This window comes from Acartia tonsa, chromosome 5 (genome assembly GCF_053477335.1).
Source record: "Acartia tonsa isolate MP-2025a chromosome 5, ASM5347733v1, whole genome shotgun sequence".
Classification (NCBI taxonomy): domain Eukaryota; kingdom Metazoa; phylum Arthropoda; class Copepoda; order Calanoida; family Acartiidae; genus Acartia; species Acartia tonsa.
This window is the reverse complement of record NC_137264.1, coordinates 8,322,172-8,348,218: the sequence shown is the minus strand read 5'-3', so window position 1 is coordinate 8,348,218 and position 26,047 is coordinate 8,322,172. Positions and strand designations below refer to the sequence as shown.

Here is a 26,047-nt window from a genome sequence, read left to right as displayed (position 1 = left end):
TGATCTCAGTAGAAACCAGGAATCTAAAAGGATAATACATTAGCCGGTAAATTGATGTATATTCTAAATAATGACACACAAAATTACCTCTTCTGTAGATTACACTTATTGGTTGAAACGTTTGGATACTCCACTTAATGAATTAACCAATCGAAATTCATTAAAAGTTCCCAAAGTTGTTAGGCCAACAAATAAGAAAACGTTATTGAAAACTTTGGGGACTAGTGTAATAAACATCCCATTGTCCCCTTTCTTCCTAGGTAGGAACCACTCTATCCCTTCCCTATAGTGATTTAAAATTGTCAATAGAAATGTATCGTAACTAAACACAATTTTACTACTTTCCAGTATGGATTCAAAACCGATTGATATCCGCTTAATTAGAACTGGTTCTGAGCAAAGATATAAAAGAAAAAACTGAGTTTAACTTGAAGTTTTTTCATTTTACTATCCGCGGAAAGAGCAGCTTAGTTGATCTAGTTGAGACCTGCTTTCAGGCGCAGGTGCGTGATCTTAAGGGATAAGACAATCGACGATAAATTAGGAACAATAAACACCCTAATCATAATAAATAGATTCAAATTAATGTTTGGATACTGCTTTTTCGAACTAAATAAAAAAGTACCCAAAAATGAGAAAAACAGTATTGGGTGCTATTATAATTTCTAGTCCAATATCCCTATCCTCCCTGAGTGGTTCTAGTTTCTTTGCTTTAGGGGCCTTAAAACTGATGAAAGAAAGGAACAAAGAACTTTTGTTTATTAGGGCATTAACTAGAAAGCCTACTTTGAACTTTTGGAAAATATCTATATGGGCGTTTTCCCCCCGAAGTACTTTGTTGAGCAAATAAACCCTCATTCATTATTGAAATAAGTATATGGAGGTTTGTTTGTATGTTTATTAATTTAGGTTAGGCAATGTTGGATTATATTAGGCCAAGCTGCAGGTATAAGACCCTACCCCTTATTTTAATTTATTTTAAAAATCAGGGGGGGGGGGTAGTGTCAGACAGGCACTATTAGGAAAAGCACAATAAAATGACTTTAAATAAAATTAGGAACAGTATACATCCAAGCATTTCTCTTAGGCAAGTTTTTGCCAATATCGGGTTAGGGAGTGTAAACCAACCCCCACCACCTTACAAGGGAAAAATCTTCTAAGTTTATCCTCTTCATACTAAGGGTGGAGTAACTATAGTACAGATAAATTACATACATACATATGTATAAAATGGCTTTTCTAGTAAGTGGTAGATTTCATCAAAGAATTACGGCTCTCTTTCTTTTCCTCTTTCTAGTTTTGTCCTAGTCACTATGAGATATTTTTTGTTATATAAAACATTCTCAAATACATTAGATAAACTAACAAACCAAGGATCCAAAGGGATAAGACAATGGTCAATAAATTTATGTACTTTCTCAATGATGATACATACAATTACGCATTCTGTAGTTTATTATTAGTGGTTGAAACATTTGAAACTCAACTTAATTAACCAACTAATCAAAATTCATTAACAGTCCAAAATTTGTTAATTATAAAACTTTGGGACAAAGTATAAAAAAACATCTCATCTTCCCCTGCAAACAAACACAATTAAGGTGCCAAAAAACAATTTTACTGTGAAATTTTAAAAGGCAAAGTATTTCTTTCATATATTTAAAGAAACTCTTAAAATATTACACTGTGCCCCGTTATTCTTCCCGTATCCTGTATCTATCCATCTACAGTTACACACATATATCTATCTATCTATAAAGATGGTTTTCCCTATCTCTCTCTTATTCTCTCTTCCTTTTGGCACTCTCTCAATCTAACCATAGTAGCAGCCGGCGAATTGCTGATTTCCAAAGACGATTGGTCGGTGTATAATCACATTTACTATTAAGCTTTTCCATTCTGTAAACCTAATGTTATGATATATATTTATGCATACATAAACCCAAGTAGGAGTTCTCGTCTAGTGAGCCTATTTGATTGTAGTAATCGGTTCGTCTTTGCTTGGCCCTCCTTGGCCGTCCGTTCATTATGTTTCCCAGTTGTAACACTAGTACTCGGTGTACACACTAAACAGTCAACTTTTATTTTAGTAAGTTACCTTAAAAAGTTATTATTCTATGCTGAAATATACGTTTATTTTAAAGCCAAAAGAATAAAATATGTTTTAAAAAAAACCCGCTATGAAATGGTTTGATGTCTTTCAAATGACTAATTTGATATGAGAGCGATAGGACGTCTTTTTGTCAGTTTATACCAACAGACTTTGCAAACTGATGAACCTTTCTTATTTTTAGATAATTAAGGGAGGGAGAGGACATATAGCTGCAAATCACACTTTTACCCAAAGATTCATAGCCAAGTTATCATATTTCTTGCCTCAAAAAACTTTGAGTATCTCTATAGAACTTTCAAGGATTAGCTGTTAAACCCCTGCTCTAAAAATAGCCTAGATCCTTTCTTATTGGTCCTTACTTTTAATTGTATTTGAATCTATAAGACTGTTTTGCGATAATTTAAAAAAAAAGCTTTTTAAAAGCCCAATTTTTGCTAAATTGTTAGATCACTGTGTCGTCCTATAAGTGTGTGTGTGTGTGTGTGTTCCTACGTCCGTGTGTGTGTGTGTGTGTGTGTGTGTGAGGGTGTGTGTGTGTGTGTGTTTGAGTGTATTATTATGGCTTTGGGAAAATTTCTCGAGTTGTTCAATTTTTCTCCTCAGTTGTCCACGATCTTTAAACGAGTGAACCTCCGCGCGTTTTTCGCGCATAATGTGAAAAAAAGGATTTTTAGATAGAAATTATCCTTTTATTGGTTATAATTATCAAAATAATGTACGTTTGTTATTAACATTTTGACTTTTCAAATTGATGTAAATAATAAAAACTGTCAAAATGCCGATAAAAGTGACTTTAGTATCGCCGCGATCACGGCTCCACGTTAAGGTTTCATCCACTGTTTCCGTTAATTCCGAGTTTGAGTATCTCAATTTGCCCGGTAAAAAGGCGGCAGCGACGGTTTCGACGGTTGAAAGGGCAGATAATTTTGATGGCGATAAAAGGTAGGTTTCAGTGATTTTCTCTTGTACTGTTGGTCAAAAAAAAATAGGTAAAAAAATATTAGGATAATAATTTATTTTTGTTAGCTAAGTTTTTTTTTACATATTTTTTGCATAGAGTTTCTATGCATTCTAAATCGTTCCTAATTGTTTTAGGAATCACCATGCAAAGCGATAGGATAATTATAATAATTTTAAATAAACGAAAGAGCTAACTGTCTCGGCCGGACGGACGGACCCTATTTATTAAATTTATGTCAGAATATCTAGTTTATTAAATATTTTTTTATCTTTAAAAATAAATGAATTTTAAAATGCTTTATAACATATAAATAGAACAAAGACTTTTATCAAAGCTGATATAATATATACAATACATCTATCTCAATTAAATAACTCTATTGGCTTCGGCCTTAGCCCTGGGGACTTCCAAAGGTGCGTGTGTGTGGGGGGGGAGGGGGATATTACCTATATATGATTAAGGTATGAAAATTTTCTAATGCAAATCCAATAGAAATATTTTTTTATATTAAATACACAGTGTTTCTCTTTATCTGTATCAATTCTTCCTCGAAACCCCTGTGGGGATCTCTAACCCTGTGAGGCTTCCCTGTCCTGATGTAACCGAATACCCCCCCCCCCTTTTTTTATTTATTTCAAACAGGAACTTTTAAGGAATATGATTAGATTGCTTATATTCAGTTACCTAACACATCTTTAGATGATTGCTTAACATTAAACAACTAACTAACAATCATAAATACTTTTCTCGTATTCATTCGAATCCGGTGGATAGGAACCGGTTCTCATCCATACGAAAAAACTATGTCTAGCATCGTATTATATCCAGCTTTCTACGAATATAGAAATGTACAATCCAGTTTTTTTAGCCGTTTATAATACGATGCGAGAAATAACTATTATAGAATAGCTTTGCACCTAAAACATGCAATTATATGAATTTTTGTGCGTGGAAATGTAATTTTAGCATTAGTTGTGCCATATTCGTTAAAATATCACTTCTATACATTACACACTATGGTTAGAACAATATTAATTGGACAAAATCATTTCTTTTAGCAAATATACTTTATTACAAACTTATTAATGCTTCTATCAAGCATTCGTCTAGTTATTTGAATAACAAATGGTTATAAAATAAATTACATATTAATGCAAAGATTTAGCAAAATTTTTCATAGAACGTGTCCTAACTTTTGTGATTTTTTTCTAATCCATTCGTGACGAGCTCCCAAAGTTCAAAGTTTTGATTTACCGGGCTTCAACAAAATAGATTTTTTAAATAATTACTCAACAGAATTTCAAAAGTAATGTGTCAAATTAAAGATCTTTCTATTTTTTTTGTATATAATGGCAATTTTCTTCTTTTTTTGTTGCGTTTTAGTACCTTAAAACCAACTAATTTTTTTTAAAACTTATATTACATCAAAAATAAGAGGTCTACAAAAAAAACCGATCACATATCTAAATCTTAAGGATCATTTTACATCTACAACTTACTAAAAGCACCGACTAGCTATTTTCTAAAAAAAAGTTAGGTCACATTCTTTGCACTAAAAATTTTGCACATTTTAAGCCTTTCTCCATTTCCTTAGTTAGTCCTCTATAATTATTGAAGAAAATTACCTAAATTAGAATATTTGTGGTACAAATGTCAGGGAGGGAGGGGACATTCAGCTGTTTAATTCATTAATCCCCAAAGTTTTATAATATATCGTTTTCTTGTTGATTGACATAACAACTTTGAGGACTTTTATTAGATATTGATTGGTTAGTTCATCATGGTGAGTGTCCAAACGTTTCAACCACTAATTGTAATTTACATAAGAGGTAATTTTGTGTATTATCATTGTGGATGTACACCAATTTATCGGCCAATGTCTTATCCCTTTAGATCCCTGTACGAATGTGCCTATTAAAAGGAGGGAGGGTATGGTGAAACAAATATGCCTATTACAGGGATATATTACCTACTCAGGGAGGGAGGTGACATTGGACTCTAAATTACACTTGTACCCAAAGTTTTATAGCTCCGTGGCTTATTCATTGGCTCAAAAACTTTACTACTTTTATTGAATTTTGATTGGTTGATTCATTAAGTTGAGTATTCAATCGTTTCTATCACTAATCTTAATCTTTAGAAGGGGTAATTTTGTGAATCACCATTGGAGATGTACATTAATTTATCGGCCATTGTCTTTAGATTCCTGTAAAAGATGTAGAATATACGTGGATGTTATGACAGGGGAAAAATTGTCGCCAATTTTGCTTGTTTACATGAAACTCGTTTATTGGTTAGTTCGTAAGGGTTTTAGAAGAGGCGGAATCGTTTTTTAGCCCGTTGCAAGTTTCACTTTATTAGGGAACATAGAAATTTGGTGTAAGATCCAAGTGATAACATATCCATTATTACTAAAACTAAAATTGGGTAATTAGATAGGAGTTTCTGAGTATTTTTTCAACACCAATTAGAACAGAACAGTACCTTTTTGTGAAGGTGTACTTTTCATTTACAAATAAAGTACCTAATCATTTACTAAAAAATTATTAAAAAAACATTAACCTAACTTATAACATTCATAAATATATATTTTTTGAAATTTCAATGGGTTCTTGTCTGTCTATAACTGTTATTTTTTCAAGGATATAAGAAGTATACTATCATTAAACAAAAATCCTTAAGATGAAATAAAGGATCTCTGCCTGTTTTTACCAAAGAATCTTGTTAACCGCTGAACAGATATTTTTTTTTCTTTTACAGTTTAGCTTCTCATAGCTCCTGGGAAATTTTATAGCTATTTTGGGGGAGGGTCCTACCACCCTCCCAGGTGAAATCGCCAAAAATAAAATAAAAATATAATGAGCCGCCTAGCTGAAATTTTTGGTAAACAGCTGGTCTTAGCATAGATTGAACAGAAAACATTGTATTCTTTTTTTTCTGATGCTACGTTCGCTTAATGTCTGGTTTATTATTGTATATCTTTATCATATCTGTCAATACTGATTAAGAATTGCAGAATTAGACAAAAACATAGACTTTATACAGGAAAACAAGGATTAAAAATTTCATAATTTATTATGTAAAAATTAAATTCATTTTTTTGTGCCTTTTTTATCTAAACTTTAGTCATTTCCTTAATTATTGGTATTGTCTTTTTAAAAAAATCAAATTAGAGGATAGGTACTTTGCCAATATACCGACTAAATTGCAACTTATTCATATAGAGAAGCATTGCTACTAAAAATCACAAGATTTTAAGACATAATTTGGGTTAAGGGTATCATTTTTCCTTGTTTTAAGCAAATGTTTTTATTGTTTGATTGTCCACAAGCAGGCGCAAGCACGAAATTTTGCTAAAAGGGTGCGCGAAGCGCACTAAAATTTTACATCCTACTTATTTGATCAGAAGGGTGTAAAATTAATGCTTAGGAAGTGTATTTTAATATTCTATTTAGTTTTGTTTTCGTAAAGGGGGGTTTGATACCTCCCATTCCACACTTTTCCAAAATATTTTAGATATAATTAATCTTACTATGTTATAGTCTATTTAGTCAATGATATAAAATACTCGGTTAAAATACAAATACTTTTAAAATCTTTAAACAAGTCCTAAACTGTCTATATCGAATGTAAATAAAGAATCTAGGACATCGTCAATACAGGATAGGGATACAGATTCGAGAGAAAAAAAAAACATTTTATATTTAAGAACGATCGGTTTTTAAAAAGCAAATTATTTTCAGCCTACTTTTTATTTAATGTAAAATTTCCATGGAGGTACATTGAACTGTAAATTACACTGGTATCCAAAGTATAAATTTTATTTGTTAGATAAAAATCTTTTGATACTTTTATTGAATTTTGATTGGTTGGTTACAAACTGTAGTGTTCAAACTAACAAGCCAATGATTTAAATGATTCCAAAAGGGGTAATTTTGATTATGATCATTGGATAACCGTCAATTTTTCGTCCATTGTATTATCCCTTAAAATCCGTTGCCCTGTTTGTTGGTCTGTAATGATGAACAAATCAACACAACGACCTCCAAATTCAATATCAAAGTAAAATAGTCCCTTTCGTGGCAACGCCCCTTAAGGGGCGATTCGTCGTATTTTAAAATGGCGCTTGATAGGTTATTTTAGGTTAGGTTAGGTTATATTTGGTTAGGTGATTGTCCCACAGGGTTAGGCAATTGGCCCCGCAGGGTTAGAGCCCCCCCCCCCTCAGGGACTAGAAATAGGAGAAAGGCTACTGTGAAAAAAACGAAGAATCGCCCCTTAAGGCGCGTTGCCACAAAAGGGACTATACCCAAATATTTTTATAAAATATGTCCCTATACGCAATGACAATAAAAAGAAACCCTTTGCTAAAATCCAACCCACTTAACAAACGTCTTAGCCTTATAGTGTTTTGGGAAAACAGAAAATTTTTCGGTCGGCTAAACCGTTTTGGGTTGACATAACCCTGCGGTACTTATTTTTATACAGAAGCCATTCTCAACCTAACCTAATAAATAATAAACCAATTTCTTTAAAATAAGTCGTATTTTCTCGATCAGCTGTATGATTAAAACATATTATTATGTCGACAAGTCCTAGCTGAATGAAATACGATTTGCAAATCTACATATTTAACTTCAATCTGGTTAGAAAAAAAATATTTAAAATATCCCCAAAATTTCACTTTGACCCCCCTTTCTAAAAACCAAAACTACAAAGTATAAATCAGATTTTTAAAGTAATTTTTTAGGATTAGTTGATTGGTCTTTCTTAAGATTCTATATTTTATGCAAAGAAATAAACCAAAAACTTAAAGGGGGTGTAAAAAGTGACAAATTGACGTAATATAAAGGCAATGATTTTGATACCTGATTTCAGATAAATCTACTTTATGGGCTAGTTTAAAATCTACATATAGCCTCCAGGAATGAGACAAGGATAGCGAAAAAAAATTTTAGTGAATTATAATTAAGTACATTTTAAATCAATATCTTAGCAAATTAGGCTCCAAAAGACCTTAAATTTTTCCCCTATAAATAATTCATATCCAGGGATAAGACAATGGCTGATTAATTAATGTACATCCCCAATGATTGAACACAAAATTACCCCTTCTGTAGATTAAAATAAGTGGTTGAAACATGAGAACACTCAACCTAATTAACCAACCAATCAAAATTTACTTAAAGTCCCCAAAGTTATTAAGTCAACTAATAATAAAACGTTATTAAGAAACTTTGGCGGCTAGTGTAATAAAAAGCCCATTTTTCTTTTATTCTTATTACTTTTTTTGCACACACACAAACACACAAAAAATCTCACCCACTCAAATAACTCAAAGAAAGGCCTACTGGCCTAAAAAGAAGCATAGGGCATAATCCTATTAAAGCAGGGAATACAAGGATAGAACAATGGATGGTTTATTTATCAATGTGCCCCTTAATCCTATGTATATTTAACTTATTGGTGGAAAACTTTGGACACTGTTGCTTTGTACAATCTCATCTTATTTCAAGTTTTGACAAAAAATATACAGGATACTGTTTAAATGATATAATTACATTTTTTACTGTGATAGGAATTTTTATGGAAAGTTTGAAATCTGAAGGACAAATCTCTAAATTAACGAAAAGAGCTAACCGTACGTACGGACCGGCCCAAACTATAGAATAGCTTCGCTTTTAAAAGATTAACATATTGTTAATCAAATTAAAGTTGATATGCATAATCAAATTTAAACAAGACATCATATATGTTAAAATTTAAAAATAAAAATCACCAAATTGATAAAATATGAGGAAATGAAAATGAAATATGGATTTTAACGTTCATTGATTGCATGATTTGACTTTTTTCTGTGGAATATTGATTTTTTAATTTTCACCAAGAGGGCTTTTGGTGTGTTTATCAAATGTAGTCAAAATTTAGATACTCATTTCTATACAGAGTAGTTATTTATTGCATCGTATTAAAATGAAAAATTATTAGATTCAAACTAGTTTTGTTAGCCCTAAGGGGCCGAAGGCCCGTTCAGACAAAATTGGTATTAATTTTATGATTTTTATTTTATTTCTGTAATTCGATGCTATACATGATTTTTCTGTAGGGCTGAGAACCGTTTTTAATCCAGTTGATATTAATCGGTTTCGAAGCCATACTGGAAAACATCTTAAACATTCATAAAATCACAATTTTAAAGGTTCAAAGAACGTAAGAAGAAAAGTCTCATAAATAAAAAAAAATTGTGTTTTTTGAAAGAGCATATAAGGCTTTTAGTGGAAATAATTATGGATCACTTTCCCCTTATATCATGCATGATTAGATTCACAGATAGATTAATAGATGGATAGCAGATAGAGATATTCAGATAGATATTTAAGGAATAGATTATTCATAAATAAGAGAATATATTATTTAATTAGATAATAGAAGAAATAATTAACTGATTTCTGGATAGATAGATAGATAAATGAAACGAAATGTATATTTATATATTGATTTAGAAAAATTGCCAAAAATGGGTCATTACCCCTATGACTCCTAGACTGACAAAATTATCAATTTTGTAAATAGAGCAACATAATTAGACAGTTTTATTAGAGGGTTATAAATGTCCATGTGTTTTATACCTAAAGAAAGTAATTTATGTAAATAGTTATTTTCCGCAAATGTAATAAAAGTAAAGTTTTACATAATTAAAAAGATTATGAGGGAGGGGGGGGAGTAAAAAATATGAGTAAATTGTTTTAAAAATCAAAGCAATATATTTGCAGTCCTTACAATAAAGTAAAAGGATCTCTGGCTGTCTGTTTGTAGCAAGGGATCTTTATCGATATGGTTCTTCTTTACAGTGTAGCTTCTCATGGGTCCTTGGAAGGTTTATAGCTTTTTGAGGGGAGGGTACCACCACTCTCCCCCAAGATAATTCGCTAAAAATAAAATAAAAAATATTTGTGGATTGCCAATTTTCTATGAATTTCTGTTTTGCAAAGACAAATGTCTTCCTCGTGTTTTAGTGTGTGATCTTTTTAATATGTGTTCAGTCATTGCAACTAAAAAAAGCTTTTTCTTAGATAGTTGACAAACTGGACAATTCTAACCATAAGTAGCGCACAGACTTCAAGCTAGACGAAATATAAGTCGTACGGACCTCACTTATAGAGTTGCATCTCTCATGGATCTTAATGGATTAGATTATGGACGGTAAATTGATTTACATATCCAATGATTATAAACCCTTCAGGAAGCTCTTTATAGTGCCTATAAAAAAAGTTACGTCATACAATGCAAATTACCAATGATAGGACAATACACAAAATAAATTGCTTATGGCAGACCAGTATACATTTTAATTGACCAAATATATGCCAGTTTGACGCCTTTTTTATAGGCACTATGAAAAGGTTCTACCTTCTATAGATTAGAATTATTGATTGAAAAGTTTGATCACTGTCAATAAAGATTTAATTAAAGTACCCAAAGTTTTATAACTTTAGGTTCTTCCCAGATTTAATACTTTGTTAGTTGGATTATGTTAACATAGCTTCATTATAGACCTCTCACGCATAGAGCTAGACCAAACAGTTTTAATACGTGTTGAAATATTTTATGTCTTAGATGTTGAGATTGAAAAAAATAGATGAATAGACAGATTATGGGTTATATTAATGGAAGATATCAATAAAGCAACCTTTGATATTTGGATATATATTGGTTTTCTTAGCGGGTTGGGAAAATATATGAGGAAAATAGATTAAAACCAGAATATGACTATTATGTGTCTCACCTGGCGAATAGAGCCCAAATTGTTCAGCAGTTCCCGAAATGTTAAGCTTCAGACGGAAAAACAGAAAGACAGACAAACAGACAGATACCGTTCTACTTTGTATCATCTTTGTATTAGAGATAGACAATTAGAAGGGTCAATTGAAATTGAGGCATAGAGAGAGGGGACAATGGGCTGTTTATTACACTAGTCCCCAAAGTTTTATAATAATGTTTTCTGTGTTGATTGTCTCTTATGTTGAGTTTTCAAACACAAAATTAATCTACAGGCGGTGTAATTTTGTGTATCATCATTAAGGAAGTACATCAATTTATGGGTCATTGTCTTATCCCTTCAGATCCATTTAAATTGAGGCATAGAGGTGTACGCAATGACGCAATGAGTTAATGTATGAATTAAACAGACGGACATAGTTAATTATACAGTAGCTACATAATTTAAGTAATACATAAAAAAAATAATGAATATATTTAAAAGTAAACTAAGATTGAACCTAAGATAAGATAGAAAGGATTAAATTTCTACTTTCACTTGTGATGAAGTAAAATAAAAACACTTAATCCCAACCTAAATCTTTACTGTAAGCAAAAAAATGCTCCCCTCCTCAGCTCTTAAAGTGATTTGTTTAAGTGCTACTTAATAAAAACAAGGATGACAACATCATTAAAAGTCATACAAAGGAATAATTACAAACGCATTTGAGGAAAAAACTATTCGTTACGGACGGACATACGGAGCCACTTCAAAAATTATAAATATCGTTTTTAATAGTTTAACAAGGATGACAAAAATATTTGTTCTTTACTCCAATATCTTATAACTTACTAAATATTTTCTAATGTTTGAATAAATGTTAAATGATAATTTGAATTTAAGAGAACATTATCCAATGAACAAGGAAATAAAACGCCAACAGAGAGACAGACGGAAGATATTAAACATAAACAAAAATACATAAAATATGAGGGCTGCATCTTTTTAAATTTAAGTGCTTTATGACAAAAACTTTGACAAAAATGAAATGCTTTTAAAGTAAATACTAAGAGCTTTGTAGCCAGATTTTCAATGAGAAATATTATATTTTTTGACCTTTTATATCTCAAGTTGTTTCACCATTATTTTAATCTTAAACTAGCGGCTACGCCCCTAGGGCCTCTAGTGGCACTATAAATGTTTTTTTTTTAAATAATACGTTACCTATCTATGTTGCGTTCAAGTCCATTAAATATTTAAATTTTTTTGTCATCTATCTGGGGAGGGTAGGGTGGTACCCTCCCCCAAAATAGTTATAAACCATCCCGGGACCTATGAGAAGCTACCCTGTTAAAGAGACCCGATCGGTTCAGCGGTTAGCGAGATCCTTCGGTACAGACAAACAGACAGACGCACATCCTGTTACTTTATTATAAGGATTAATACTTAATGTATTGATTCAAAAACAATGCATGATGTAAAAGTTATTTTCATAGTAGCTACGTTGTAGAAGAAAGTGTTAAACTTAAATAGGCAGAAAATTTGATAACTAAAGCGAGTAATGAAGTTTAATAGAAATTTTGCAATTTTACTTTTAGCAATGTCAGAAAAACCAGGGATATTAAGGGATAAGAAAATGGGGGATAAATTTAAGTACATATCCAATAATGATAAACAAAATTACCCATTCTTTATACTTATCATTAGTGGAAATGTTTTGATACTGCTAGTTTAAAATAGTTAAAGTTTTTAGGCCAACGAATAGACAGCATGTTTAAATATTGGGGACAAGTATGTTTTACAGTCCAATGGCCTTTCCCTCCCTGCAGAAAAATCTCAACAACAGACACATGTCATTTTAAATAATTTTAAAAAAGAATTTTTTTAAAAAGGCAAACCTATTACTTATGAATTAAGATATACAAAAGCATTATGTAAAATATACAACAATGTTTTAGGTAATTGATTAAAAGCTTTTTTTTGACAAAAACTAGTAATTTACAAAAACCTTTTAAGTTCAAAATGAAATATACTTTTATTTATAAATTAAATTGCCCAATTGCTTTAAAACAAGAATGAAGTTTAATCATTGAATCGTGACCTTGATTCGTAGCTTCATAGAGTTTTTAGAACACCCTTTTATCTTGAAGATAAAAAAATCTAAATGCAATTAATCACTATGAGAACCTAAAAATTGTCACTGATTAATCTATCACTAAAAATTTCTATTGTAACTTGAGCAACTTTATCTAGAAATAATCTTTGATAAAAATATAACAGATAGAAATGTATGGACCCATCTTTCTACAATTTTAAAGAAAGTTTAGTATTAGTCGGGTATAGGGTAGGTTTTAGGCTATTTGTTAAGGATCTTATCACCCCCCCCCCCTAAAGTGAGATGACCCTGTGAAGAAAAAACCTCCTCCCCCCCCCCTAAGAAAAAAAAACAAAAAAAATAAATTGAGTAAACATTTGAGACTTAAGATCTTTGAAACGACAAAACAGGTTTAATTTTAGATATACAAAAAAATAGCTAAAAATGGCCAATCTAAAATATTTTTACTAAAAGCAAATATCTGAAATTGGTTGTCAGTTAAGAAATCGTGCTTTTGGTCTGGAAAAATACACTTTTCTGTCAAGATTTGCCAATGCTGGTTAGTCGGCTTACTCAGAAACATGGACAGGTATTCTAGATTAGATTTATTATTCTTGGGTGTACATACATTAAAAAAACAATAATAATTGAATTAAATGAATATTATATACATTTATATATACAGTCAAATTTTATTGATATGGCTAATTTATATAAAAAAAATTTCTTCCCAAATTGCAGTTTTCTAAAAGTTACGAAGTATGCAGTAATGTGTATTCACACATTGTTTTCATACAGGCCATATAAGTAAGACCAAATAAGACAAAAGAAAAAAAATAATAAATATATGAGATATGAGATGTTAAAACAAGGATACTTAAATTCACTTGTAGTACAGCGAGAACAAGCTAACTGAAAAAAAGGTAAACAAGGAGGGAGGATACATAGGACAATAAATCAGTCTGGTACCCAGGTTTTTCTTTGGCTTAAAAATTTAGTTCATTTATTAAATCTTGATTGGCTGGTTTAAACTAGCAGTCTATAAACTTCATAAACAATGATTTACAGATGAGTAGTTTTGTTGTTCGTCATCGTGGGTGATAAAAAAATCCTCTAAGATCCATACAGAGCTGGATCTTTAAATCATTTCAATGGTGCGCCAAATCGGGGTGCGCCGAATTTCAGCTAATCACAGCGCGGCATTTCATAAAATGCTGTGCTCTCATTGGTGGAAAGTTGGCTCAACCCGATTTGGCGCACCATTGAAATGATTTAAAGATCCAGCTCAGGATAAGAAATTATTTTATGCAGATATTGTTAATAATTCACTAGATATGATAACGTTTTTCATTCTCTACTATTTTTGTGTATAAATGTCGCTGTTGCTGGGTTTAGCATCTTTTTGTCGTTGACACCTCTCAATTTTGGGTATTAACATTTATACTTTATAGTCCATTTTCTTCTTTTTGAAATAGCCAAAAATAGTTCTAAATCTTTTAATCAATGGAAAAAAAGTACTGAATTATCTAATATCTATCGTGAACAAATAGTAAATTAATTTTTTTTCAATCTCTGCTGTTGCTTTAAAACTGTTGTTAGCTTGTCATTACTGGGCAGGGATCTTAAGGGATAAGACGATGGATGATAAACTGATATACATCCCCAATAATGATTAAAATTATTGGTTGAAAAGATTAGACACCGTCAGTTTGGAAACCAGCCAATCAAATTTCAATAAAATTATCAGGTTTTTAGAGTAATGAAACATATAACATTGTTATTAAGTTGTACCAGGATGATTTACAGTCCAATGTCCCCTCCCTTCCTGTTACTGTGTTACTTTTAGACATAATTATCTTTTTTTTCTAAATCGTATAAACACCCAAAATTTGTTCATCATTGTATGTGAACATTTTAGGTTTTAAACTGTTTATGTCATTTTAGCTTTCTAGATAAACATTGGTTTGTGCAGGGAGGAAGGATACATTGGGCTGTTTATTACACTAGTCCCCAAAGTTATAACGTTTTCTTATTCGTTGGCTTAACAATCTTGGGGACTTTTATTTAATTTCGTGCATTTAGTTGAATTTCCAAACGTTGCATTTCCACTAATTGTAATCTACATATGGTGTAATTTTGTGTATCATCATTGGGGATGTTCATAAATTTATCAGAGCTGGATCTTTAAATCATTTTAATAGTGATCTAAACCACCCCGCGCGAAATTTCAGCCAATCACAGCGGCGCATTTTTAAAATGCGCCGCTGTGATTGGCTGAAATTTCGCGCGGGGTGGTTTAGATCACCATTGAAATGATTTAAAGATCCAGCTCAGTTATTGTCTTATCCCTGGGTTTGTGCAAGCGGTCGGGGATGGGGAAATGAACTTTATTCTCAAGCTATAGAAAGAAATACTATATGAATTTACCAAAATAAAGATTCTAATTCTTGATACCTTGCTAATTGAAATTTAATTATAAAAAAAATTATATACACCAGGAAGGAAGGGGACAATTGACTAATTTCCAAACACGATCTCTCATTCATTGGCTCTACTAGGTCTTATTCTTTAAAATCTCTGGATATGCATCAGGTACGTCCAAGTTTTTTAAAGGATGTGTTAAATGACGGGTTACAAAGGTTTAAGTGGAGGGGGTGGGGTACCTAATGTATTTTTGAAATTTTGAGGGAGGTAAAATGATGGGTATCAAAGTTTAGGGGGGTAAAACCCACTTTATTCCCGCCCTTGGCCCATGGTATACATACAGACAGACTCTATCTATCTATCTATAGTGTAGTTTATCATTGCCAAATATTAATAAAAATGTAAACAAGTATGTATATTATATTGATTAATAGTTTATTCTTAAGAAATGTATTTTAGCAATTAATTATTTGACAAAAATAAAACAAAATAAGATTAATAAATAGAAGGGTAGATTAAGAGTTTTTTTTGCCATTTAAACAATGAATAGATAATTGAAGCTTTGTTTTTCATGATTATTCTACCTTCAAGTGAAGACTAATTATTACTTCTTTAGATATTTTAATGATTGATTAATTGATTGATTAATTGATGGACTCACTGACGTTTTAATGTGAATCTTTGCATTAAGGATTTGCAATAATATTTTTGCACACACAAAAAAATAAGAAAAGTAAATAGAAAGCCAGAATGAGAAAGAAATAGACAGAAAAAGGAAAGAAAAGAAGATAGTAAATAAAGACGAAAAAGCCCAATTTTTGTCAAATGATCTATGTAACGTCATAAAAATCCCTTATTTTTATGACGTCACATGGATAATTTTTTACACAAATTGGGCTTTGTCAAGAAAGACAGAAAGATATTGTATTCAAGGATGTAAACTGTTTTTAAAATACCAAGTTTGACATTAATCAGACAATTTTTTCATGCCTAAAAATGCCCAATTCCTGACTGTTTTGTATTGACTTTGTAACGCTACGACCCACAAAACCTAATTATATAAAAGTGTTGCTTAAATAAATGTTCTAAGAAATTTTAAAATCAAAATGTGTTTAATAAATATAGTTGATAAAAAGCATATGTTTTATCAAATTTCTTTTAGTAAATCCATTAAATTGTTGTCTGGGTTCTGATCAGGAATCTAAAGGAATAAGACAATGGACAATAAATTGATGTTCATCCCAAATGATGTTACACAAAATTATTCACTCTATAGATTATAATTAGTAGTTAAAACGTTCAGACACTTAACTTAATGAAACAACCAATCAAAATTCAATAAAAGCTCCCAAAAATGTTAAGCATACGGATAAGAAAACGTTATTATAAAACTTTGGGGACTAGTGAAATAAACAACCCATCGTCCCCTCCCTTCCTGGGTTCTACTGCTATCATTTCATCAACACTAAGTAATTTTGCTTTAATCATAGACTAAAAACAATTTATATTGGTCTTATTTCACTTTTTCTTCAGGGATAAGACAATGAACGTTAAATTGATATACATCCATAATGATGATAAACAAAATTACTCTTTTTGTACATCACAAATTATTGATTTAAAAGTTTAAACACTACTAGATATGGAACCAAGCAATTAAGTTTTTTTATGCCTCGAATAAAAAAAAACCTATGATTGTTTAAGATAATTAATAGCAAGATTTTGTTTCATTTACATCTTTTGTCAATCGTTGAATATTTCGAGTCTATGCGAGTCGTATGTAAGTCAAAAAGTAACTAGACTAAAGGTGATTTCAAAGTTCTTTTGAAACAATAAAATAACAGAACATTATCAGTCAGTCCTGGTATAAATTCTACTGTGATTTTAAATTATTGTATGTCTTTAGGAAAAGTTTTTGAGTGATTCTTTAAGTGTGGGAAGAAACTTTTTATTAAGCGAAGCCACTCTTTTACTGACCTAAAACTTTTTGATGTAAATGTTTTCCATTTAAATCCTTTTAACTCGTTTTTTAAAGTGATTCCTGAAACAATTAGGAACTATGCTATAAGCCAACATTCTATACATACATCGTAAAACAAGCAAGTGTTTATTAAATCTTTAATCAATTTGCGTCGACCATCTCCCCCTTGCCTTTTAAATTTCTTTTCATTTTTTCTTGGGAGGGTGGTGTTACTCCTCCAAAAAATAGTTATAAACCTTCCCAAGACCTAGGAAAAGTTAAACTGTAAAGGATAACCATATCGGTTCAGTGGCTAGAGGAAATTGTTCGGTACACACAATTACAAAATGACACAGATCATATTACTTTTATTTTTTAAGCTTCGCTTTAATAAAAGTTGTCATCCTTGTTTTTGCTATGTTTCTTTCTCCTACTGTTCTCTGCTATCTGACAACTCTGTACATGTATTTGACACACATTAACAGGAAAAAGACGGACAAAGTAAGTCAAATAAAGTTATAAAGTAGCTTCGTGCGCTTTTTTTATAGTGTAGTCTAGAAAGAAAGAGAGAGAGGACAATAGGCTGTTTATTACACTAGTCCCCATAATAATGTTTTCTTATTCGTGGGCTTAAAAACTTTGGGGATTTTATGAGTTTTGATGTATTAAGTTGAGCGTTCAAACTTATCAAACACTAATCAATTATAATCTACTTAAGGGTTAATTTTGTGTATCATCATTGGAGATGTACATAAATTTCGGCAATTGTCTTAACCCTGTAGATCCCTGAGTGAAGCTACTATTGAAGTACAAAAAAGAAGAAAAAAGTACATACTGTATATTAAAAGATATTGTTATTATTTTTTAAATTTTAGCTACTTTATTTAAGAACCTTTGTCCGTAGGTGTTTAAGATGAAGTTATTTACCATAAAGTAGGTGGCGTTAATGGATAGATAAGAAAAAGATTAGAGGATAAATAATCTATAAAACAAATCATATAAAATAGTAAGCATTTTTTCTGTAACGAAAGATCTCGCTAACTACTGAACCAATATGGTTCTTCTTTACAGTTAAGCTTCTGATAGGCCCTGGGATGGTTTCAGGCTATTTTATTTTTATAAATAAGTCTGAGTAAGGTTTTAGACTATTTAGAGCCCTTCGATGCTACGGGCGCAGCCGCTAGTAAAACAAGTAGTAGTAGTAGTACAGGACAAAATAATTATTTTAGTTTTACTCAAGTTTTACAACCATTTCATTAAATCCATTGTATTTAATTGTTTATTGAAATTTAGATGCCTTTCCCAGATAAATCAGGACAAAAAACTTTAGGTCACTGAAATTAAAGAAAAAACAAGGATGAAAACATCAGTTAATATTTAGCGAAGCTCATTAATAGGAAACCGTTATTAGTTTAACAAGAATTTGTTTGGGGCTAAAAAAACTGGTTTAAATCCTATAATTTTTCATCATAATATCCGCGGAAAGCTGTCTATAATACGATGAGATAAATAACTATTCCTTCATGATAATTTTCTAATCCATATGATGCATTGTTCCTTAACGTTAACTGAAATATTATGAAAACAATGAGATCTATTCTCTTTTATTGATTGCTATAACCAGGGTTACACGGACAGTTATTCTGTAGAGATGTTGCGCTTATTTTGCAGTTATTGTATTTAATGTAGTCATTAACGTGCAGACTTTCATGGTAATCATTACAGAGTTACTACGCTCCCTAAATCCTACCTAATTGTTGTAGGAATCAGCATGCACAGTTTAAAATTGATATAACAATTCTAACCTGTTCAAATTAACGAAAAGATCTAACTGTCCCGGACGACCGAACTACCATACTAATAGAACAAGTTTCGTTTTTAAAAATTCGTCTCTTACCAGTCTTTGACAATGAAAAGTTTTAAATGAACAGAACGATTCTATTTTCATGTATGTTAACATCCCTTGATCCGAAGCTCGATTTGTAACGAAATATATAAGGATGGCTACAGTAATAGTAATCGTTTTCATTTCCGTACACAATTACAGATAATTTTTCACCTGGCGGGGTTACACGTTCTTACAATCTGAACAAATGTTATATCCTATTGTATAAAGAAGTAAGCTTTTTTGTCTGTAGCGAAGGATCTCGCTAACCGCTTTACCGATCGGGTTCTCGTTAACAGGGTAACTTAAAGTGTCACTAGAGGCTTCAGGGGCGTAGCCGCTAGTTTTATATAATTCAAATATAAGGGGGGGGGGGGGAGTGGGTTGACAGTTTTCACCATCTTACTTTTATTTTATCAAAATGAGTATGTTTAGAACTTGAAGTTAAACTGCTACAAACCTAACGAAAGGCAGAACAAATGTATATATGTTTTCAAAGCGTTTTGCTTCTCAAAAAAATCAAACTTGTATGAACACTTTAAAAAGCAGTAGGGGGTAATAATTAACTAGGGAGGGGGGTTGATGGGGGGGGGGGTGTGTAATATCTTTGTAAAAATATCAGCAGCAATTTTGTGCTGGATTTATACAGTTTTTGCACTAAATAAGGATTTTTTTGGTCATATGTCATTTCCTTTCGCTTGAATTACTACTAGATCAAAACACACATAGAGACATCTTGTTACTTTTATATTTAGGTTAAAGCACTATTTTAAAGCGTTTAATTTCACGTTTTCAGGTAGACGAATAAAACAGTCTTTTTCGTAAACTTTATAACTTTGTGGAATGTAGTGAATATTGATTGCTTGTTTCATTTAGTTGAGTGTTCAAACGTTTCATCCACGAATTTTAATTTACGAAATGAGTTATTTTATGTATCATTATCGGAGATGTAAATCAATCTATCGGCCGTTGTCTTATCCCTGTAGATACTTGCTAATAAACTGTACATATTCTGTTTTAAATCACCAACCATCCAGAGTAATTAGTTAAATAATTATTGAATAGGACAGCGAGATAATTATGCTACTATCTCATTTCAGTAAAACAGCTTTTTTAACCCCTTTTCTAAAAATATTTTTTAAGGGACAAAATATTAATTATTTAAGTATTACTTATCGTTTTTTTGGTTATTTTCATTGATACATTTATCCTTATAATAAAGTAACAAGATGTTTGTATGTCCATTTGTTTGTTTGTACCAAAGGATCTCGCTGAACCGATATGGTTCTCCTTTACAGGGCAGATTCGCATAGGTACTGAAAAGGTCATAACTATTCCAAGAAAAATTTGCCGCTAGAAAAAAAACTAAGGGCGTAGCCGCTAGTTTAGTATTTTTAATATGGTTGTAAACTGATACAAATGTATAAATACTAATAGACTTGTGCTTTAAACAAAAAATTTAAAAGCGCGGGTCTTTTAGACGGTTTTCTTTAGTTAGATAAAGGGAGGGGGACAATAAATTGTAGTAAAAGGTAATTTACCTTTTAAAAAAAAGATATTTTACTTTTAACAGCCAAAAAATAAATTCATTCATGTAATATGTCTTTCATTTGATAGACTTAGCTATTAATTGCGCAGCTACTCTTTAATTGAGGTGCTCCGACATGTAGTAAATAAAAAAAAATATACTACCCCTAACTGTCTATGACCCAAATTCAAATGAAGTCACATTCCAAAGCTTACCTGAAATACTCTACTGTTAAAACATGATCTACAATAGGCTACGCCCCCTAGAGGCCTTTAGGGGTACTTGAGGACGAGGGTGGGGGATGTGAATTACAATAATTTAATTTTTATGAGAGATTAAAAAAGAAAAGTAAACAAGGGTTTTTTGAGGGGTGGATATTTTTATTTGGGGTGGGGGGTAATTGTTTTCTGGCGGCTAATATTCTATGAAGGTGGTAGTACCCTCCCCCAAAATATTTATAAACCTTCCTAGAACCTATGAGAAGCTACCCTATAAAGGAGAACTGAATCGGTTCAGCGGTTACGGAGATCTTCGATACAAACACACAGACAAACAGACAGAAATCCTGTTACTTTATTATAAGGATAATCAATTCTTGTCATTGCTGCGCTTCTTTGAATATAATTGTGCATGTTTGAAAGAAAAGGTCCTATCATGATTATTCTTTACATGTGTGCTTTATTGAATGGAAGAAATTATTTATTTTTCTTTGTTCAAAATAATATAGCAAAAACATCAAATTTTCTTTTCGTTAGCTGGGCAAAGAAAAGTTGTCTGTAAAAAAAACAATTAAAACAAGTATTATAGTTTTTCTAGAAGTATACCCGAAAAGTCCTCGTTTTAACATAAGATGAGAAATAATTCTCATAAATTTTTACCCAGGAATCTGAAGCTATAAGACAATGACCGATAAATTGATGTACATCATCAATGATGATACGCAAGATTACCCCTTCTGTAGATTAAATTAGTGGTTGAAACGTTTAAAGACTCATCTTAATGAAACAACCAATCGTAATTCACTGAAGTTCCAAAAGTTATTAAGCCAACGAATAAGAAAATATAAAATTATAGGGACCAGTGTAATAACAGTCCAATGTCCTCTCTCTCTCTCTCTCTCTCTCTCTCTCTCTCTCTCTCTCTCTCTCTCTCTCTCTCTCTCTCTCTCTCTGCTTTTTACCATTATTTATGAGAAAATAAAGCCATGTTTAAAATTCTCTAAAACTAATGATTATTATCTTCCTAGTAGGCCTTTTCCTTTTTATATGCTTAATAACACATAAATGTGGGTGAGAGGGGGGCGTGTGGAATTATGTAGGTGTATATTTGTCCTAAGATTGACTAATAAACAGCAAATTTTATACTTGAGTATAATTGGAAATAGAGAAATTTTATGGAATCAATTGAAAGCATGCCTAGTGTTGCTTTGAGACTTTTCTTGTAAATTATTTGATTTAATTGAAAAAGCTAACCTACCCTATATAAAAAAAAAATAACAAATGCTATTTTTCTACTTTTTAGATTTGCTGGTTTGAATGAAATTTGGCCAAAGTTTCACTAAAATTGACAACTTCCTAGACGTGATTGCTCTATTTTGACATACATAAACATAAACTCTTATACTTTAATTTTTAGCGGATTTTTTAGTCATAAAATTTGAAAGGTTTATTTTGCCTAAAAATCCACAAGAAGCATGTTACAAAAGAAAATTAACAAGTTTTTAAACCAAAAAATGAACTGTAATAGAGTGTGCATAAAAAGAATATCAATATAGTTTAGTCAATATAGGTTCTTGTAAGAGAGAATAAGGAGCAATGTACTTTGTAAACAAGAAAAATTTCGCAATTTGAGTGATCAAATGACCTACGAACAAACGTATACACCCTGGTTTTAGAGTAAAAGTTGTATCATAAACTATAAATTTATGTTCATCCAAATAATGATAAACAAAATTACCACAAAAAAATGCTACATTAGTTTGGGCACATAATCAAGATTCAGTAAAAGTCCCAATGTTTTTTTAAAAAGAAGGAGACTTTGGGGACTTTTTATGTAGAAAAATAAAAGAATGAGTATCCTTTCATATTGAGGGAGGTAGGGGGGGGGGTGAACTTTATAAAGAACTATTTCACGATTAGGAAGTGGTGGCAAGTGGTTCTTATAGTGATCGAGGGGTGTTTTCTGGGATATAGAGGGATAAGACAATGTACATCCTCAATGATGATACACAAAATTAACCCTTCTGTAGATTACAATTAGTGGTTGTTACATTTGGACACCCAACTTAATGAAACGACCAATCAAAATTCAATAAAGCCCCCAAAGTTGTTAAGCTAACGAATGAGAAATCGTTATAATAAGACTTTGGAGACTAGTGTAATAATCAGCCCAATGTCCCCTCCCTCCCTGAGTTGTTTTGGATGATGGGGTGTACCCATAAGCTTGCCAAAATAGTAAACTCGGGGGATAGTTTTGGCTAAATAAAATATAAGACGAAGCCTAATCTGTTCTACTTTTGATTTCTGTGACGTCATAAAAATGAGGGATTATCTACCCCTTTTATAGAAGTTTTCTTTCCCACTTCTCCTCTTATCTACTTCATTTTTATGACGTCACAGGAATCAAAAGTAGAACAGATTGGGCTTCGTCAAAATTAACAACATTTTCTTCCTAGTTATTTGTTGACAACAAAATTTTTCCAATAAGATTTGATGGAGAGTTGACTTTTCCCTCTCTCCCCTAGAAAACCCTAGGTAAATGTTTGTAAAAAGATTGCTTTGCTAAAACTTTTCATGGAAATTTTGCTGTGAAAAATTCGGGAAATTTTACGATAATTATTTGAACAATTTCTGGTGATATTAACGCTGTTGTTGTTTTCTAATGAGTGCCAAAGAGACAGCGTAAATAGGAAGAAAGAAAGAAGGGAAGGAGAGAAAGAAGGGAAGGGAAGGAGATGGGGGTAGGAAGGAAATTATAAAGAATGATAATGAAAAATAACAAAAGTTTCTAAAGACCCCAAAATTTTCACATGATATTCATTCAAAAAAAATTCATACATATTTTTATGAAACTTTCTGGAGCTATTTTTGGACTCAATAATGATGAACTAGCGACTGCTCTGTCATATTCAGAGGAATATGACAGGGCAATAAAATAGCCTAAAACCATATCAGACTTTCTTTTATGAAATTAAAATAGACTAAAACCATCCAAGGACTTATAAGAAGCTTTACTGTAAAGAGAACCACATCGGTTCCGCGGTTAGCGAGATCCTTCGCTACAGACGATAAAGTCTTAGTACTTTATATAATAGGATTATGAAAATTGAAAGTAAATCTTGGGAATTGGGCAATGGATAATGGGTTAAACTTTCCTCCCATCATCCACAAATTTATGTTTGATATTTGGGAGAAAGAAAGGTTTGTAGAATGACTCTAACTAGCTTTATTAATAAATAAAGTTTTTTCCAGTATCGCTTCTAATATCCGGTGGATTAGAACCGGTTCTCAGCCATATTAAAAAATGATGTATAGCATCGTTTTATATTTAGTTTCCTAGGATTATAATAATTTACAATCATAAGATTTTACCAGTTTTTTAGCCCGTACGTTCAGCACGCGTAAAAAACTGGTTTTAATCTTATAATTGAATATTTTTATATCCGGGGAAAGCTGTTTATAATACGATGTAATAAATTACTATTCTTGTTATTTAACGCGTATCAGCCATAAAACATTTTTATGACTGATCCTTGTTTGATCATCTTGCAATTACATTAAATGTAAAAATTTCTTATTTGTTTTATTGTAAAAGTGCATTGTACAATTTTATGAAAGTTTAATGCCATATGTGATAAGTGTTCTTGTAATAATGACAATTTTATGGTCTCAACAAAATACATTTGTTCTTAAGAAGAGTATCAATAACCAGGAATCTAAATGGATAAGCCAATGGTCGATAAATTGTAAATTAAAATTAGTGGTTAAAAAACATTTGGACACTCAATTTGATTAACCAACCAATCAAAATTCAGAAAAGTCCCCAAAGATATTGAGCAAACGACGGAGAAAACATGATTATAAACTTCGGGGACTAGCATGATAAACATTCTAATATCCTCTTCCTTCTTGAGCAAAAACAAACTTGCTACATTTCAAATAAACTTAAAACAGTAAACTGTTTCACAGTAAAAATTTCAGTAAAATATTTAATGATTTAATATTTCAAACATATTAACGAAAAAAGCTGCGATTATTTGCTGTCTTCAATGACCATATGTGGACTAAAACATTGTAAAACGGTGGGAACAATTTTGAAAGGCGAGCATTGAGGTCTACAAAATAATCGAATATTTAAACTTTTAATTTTTACCAAGGCAAATGCAAATACCTTAATCTATTTAGTTTCATCATGTATTTTATCGCATATAGCTACTAAAAAATGTTTAGGTAAGTTCTATGTCTTTGTAAAAACCAAAGATCCCAAAAATAACTTACATAGGGTATCAGTTTTTCATAACAAAAAGTATTAAAACATTAAACCTAAATAGCATTTAAAAACATTAGTATGGTTTTCGAAATAGGTTGCTGAAAATTTACATTGTAGAAAAGGATAATTAAATTCTTAAAAATAATTTAAAGAAGGTGTATCAACTATTTTTTTTATAGCTAGCCGGTTCTTTTAGTAAGTAGTAGATGTAAAATTTTTCATAGAATTCAGATATGCAATCGGTTTTTTTGTAGACCTCTTATTTTTTAAGTAATTTAAGTTTAAAAAAAAAAAAATTAAGTCGATTTTAAGGTACTAAAATGCAACAAAAAAAAGAAAGAAAATGGTCATTATGAACAAAAATAGTAAGATCTTTAATTTGACACCTTACTTTTTCAATTCTGTCAGGTAATTATTGAAAAAATCGATTTTTTTTAACCCACGAGAATAAAAACTTTGAACTTAATTTTATTATTTCACAAATAAAAAAATATGGGTTCATATATACCTTCAGAATCAGAAAAATATTACGAATCCATTGTAAGCAAAATTGAAAAAAAAAGTTTACAATATAGTATATAAACTACAATAAAAGGAATTATATGAAAATATCATATTATATTGTACAGGCAACGTCTTAATTCTTCAATTGAGTATAAAAATGGGAAGGGGGTAAAGAGGGGGTAAAGAGGGGGTAAAAAAGGGAAGACAATAGTGTTGTCTGAACAAAAAAAATAATTGGCCATTTCTTTAATTTTTTAATTTTTTAATTTTTTTCAATTTTGCTTACAATGGATTCGTAATATTTTTCTGATTCTGAAGGTATATATGAAC

The 26,047-nt window shown here is 31.1% G+C and overlaps 1 protein-coding gene across 1 annotated transcript in view; it reads left to right on the top strand.

The window, feature by feature from the left end:
* The first annotated feature begins 2,703 nt into the window (after nt 1-2,703).
* LOC145318680 (uncharacterized) overlaps nt 2,704-26,047 on the top strand; it is a 132,833-nt gene continuing 109,489 nt past the window's right edge. The window contains exon 1 of the mRNA XM_080160117.1: nt 2,704-3,055. Within this exon, the coding sequence (XP_080016243.1) occupies nt 2,889-3,055 (167 nt within the window). The 5' untranslated portion in view covers nt 2,704-2,888. The remainder of the gene's footprint in view (nt 3,056-26,047) is intronic.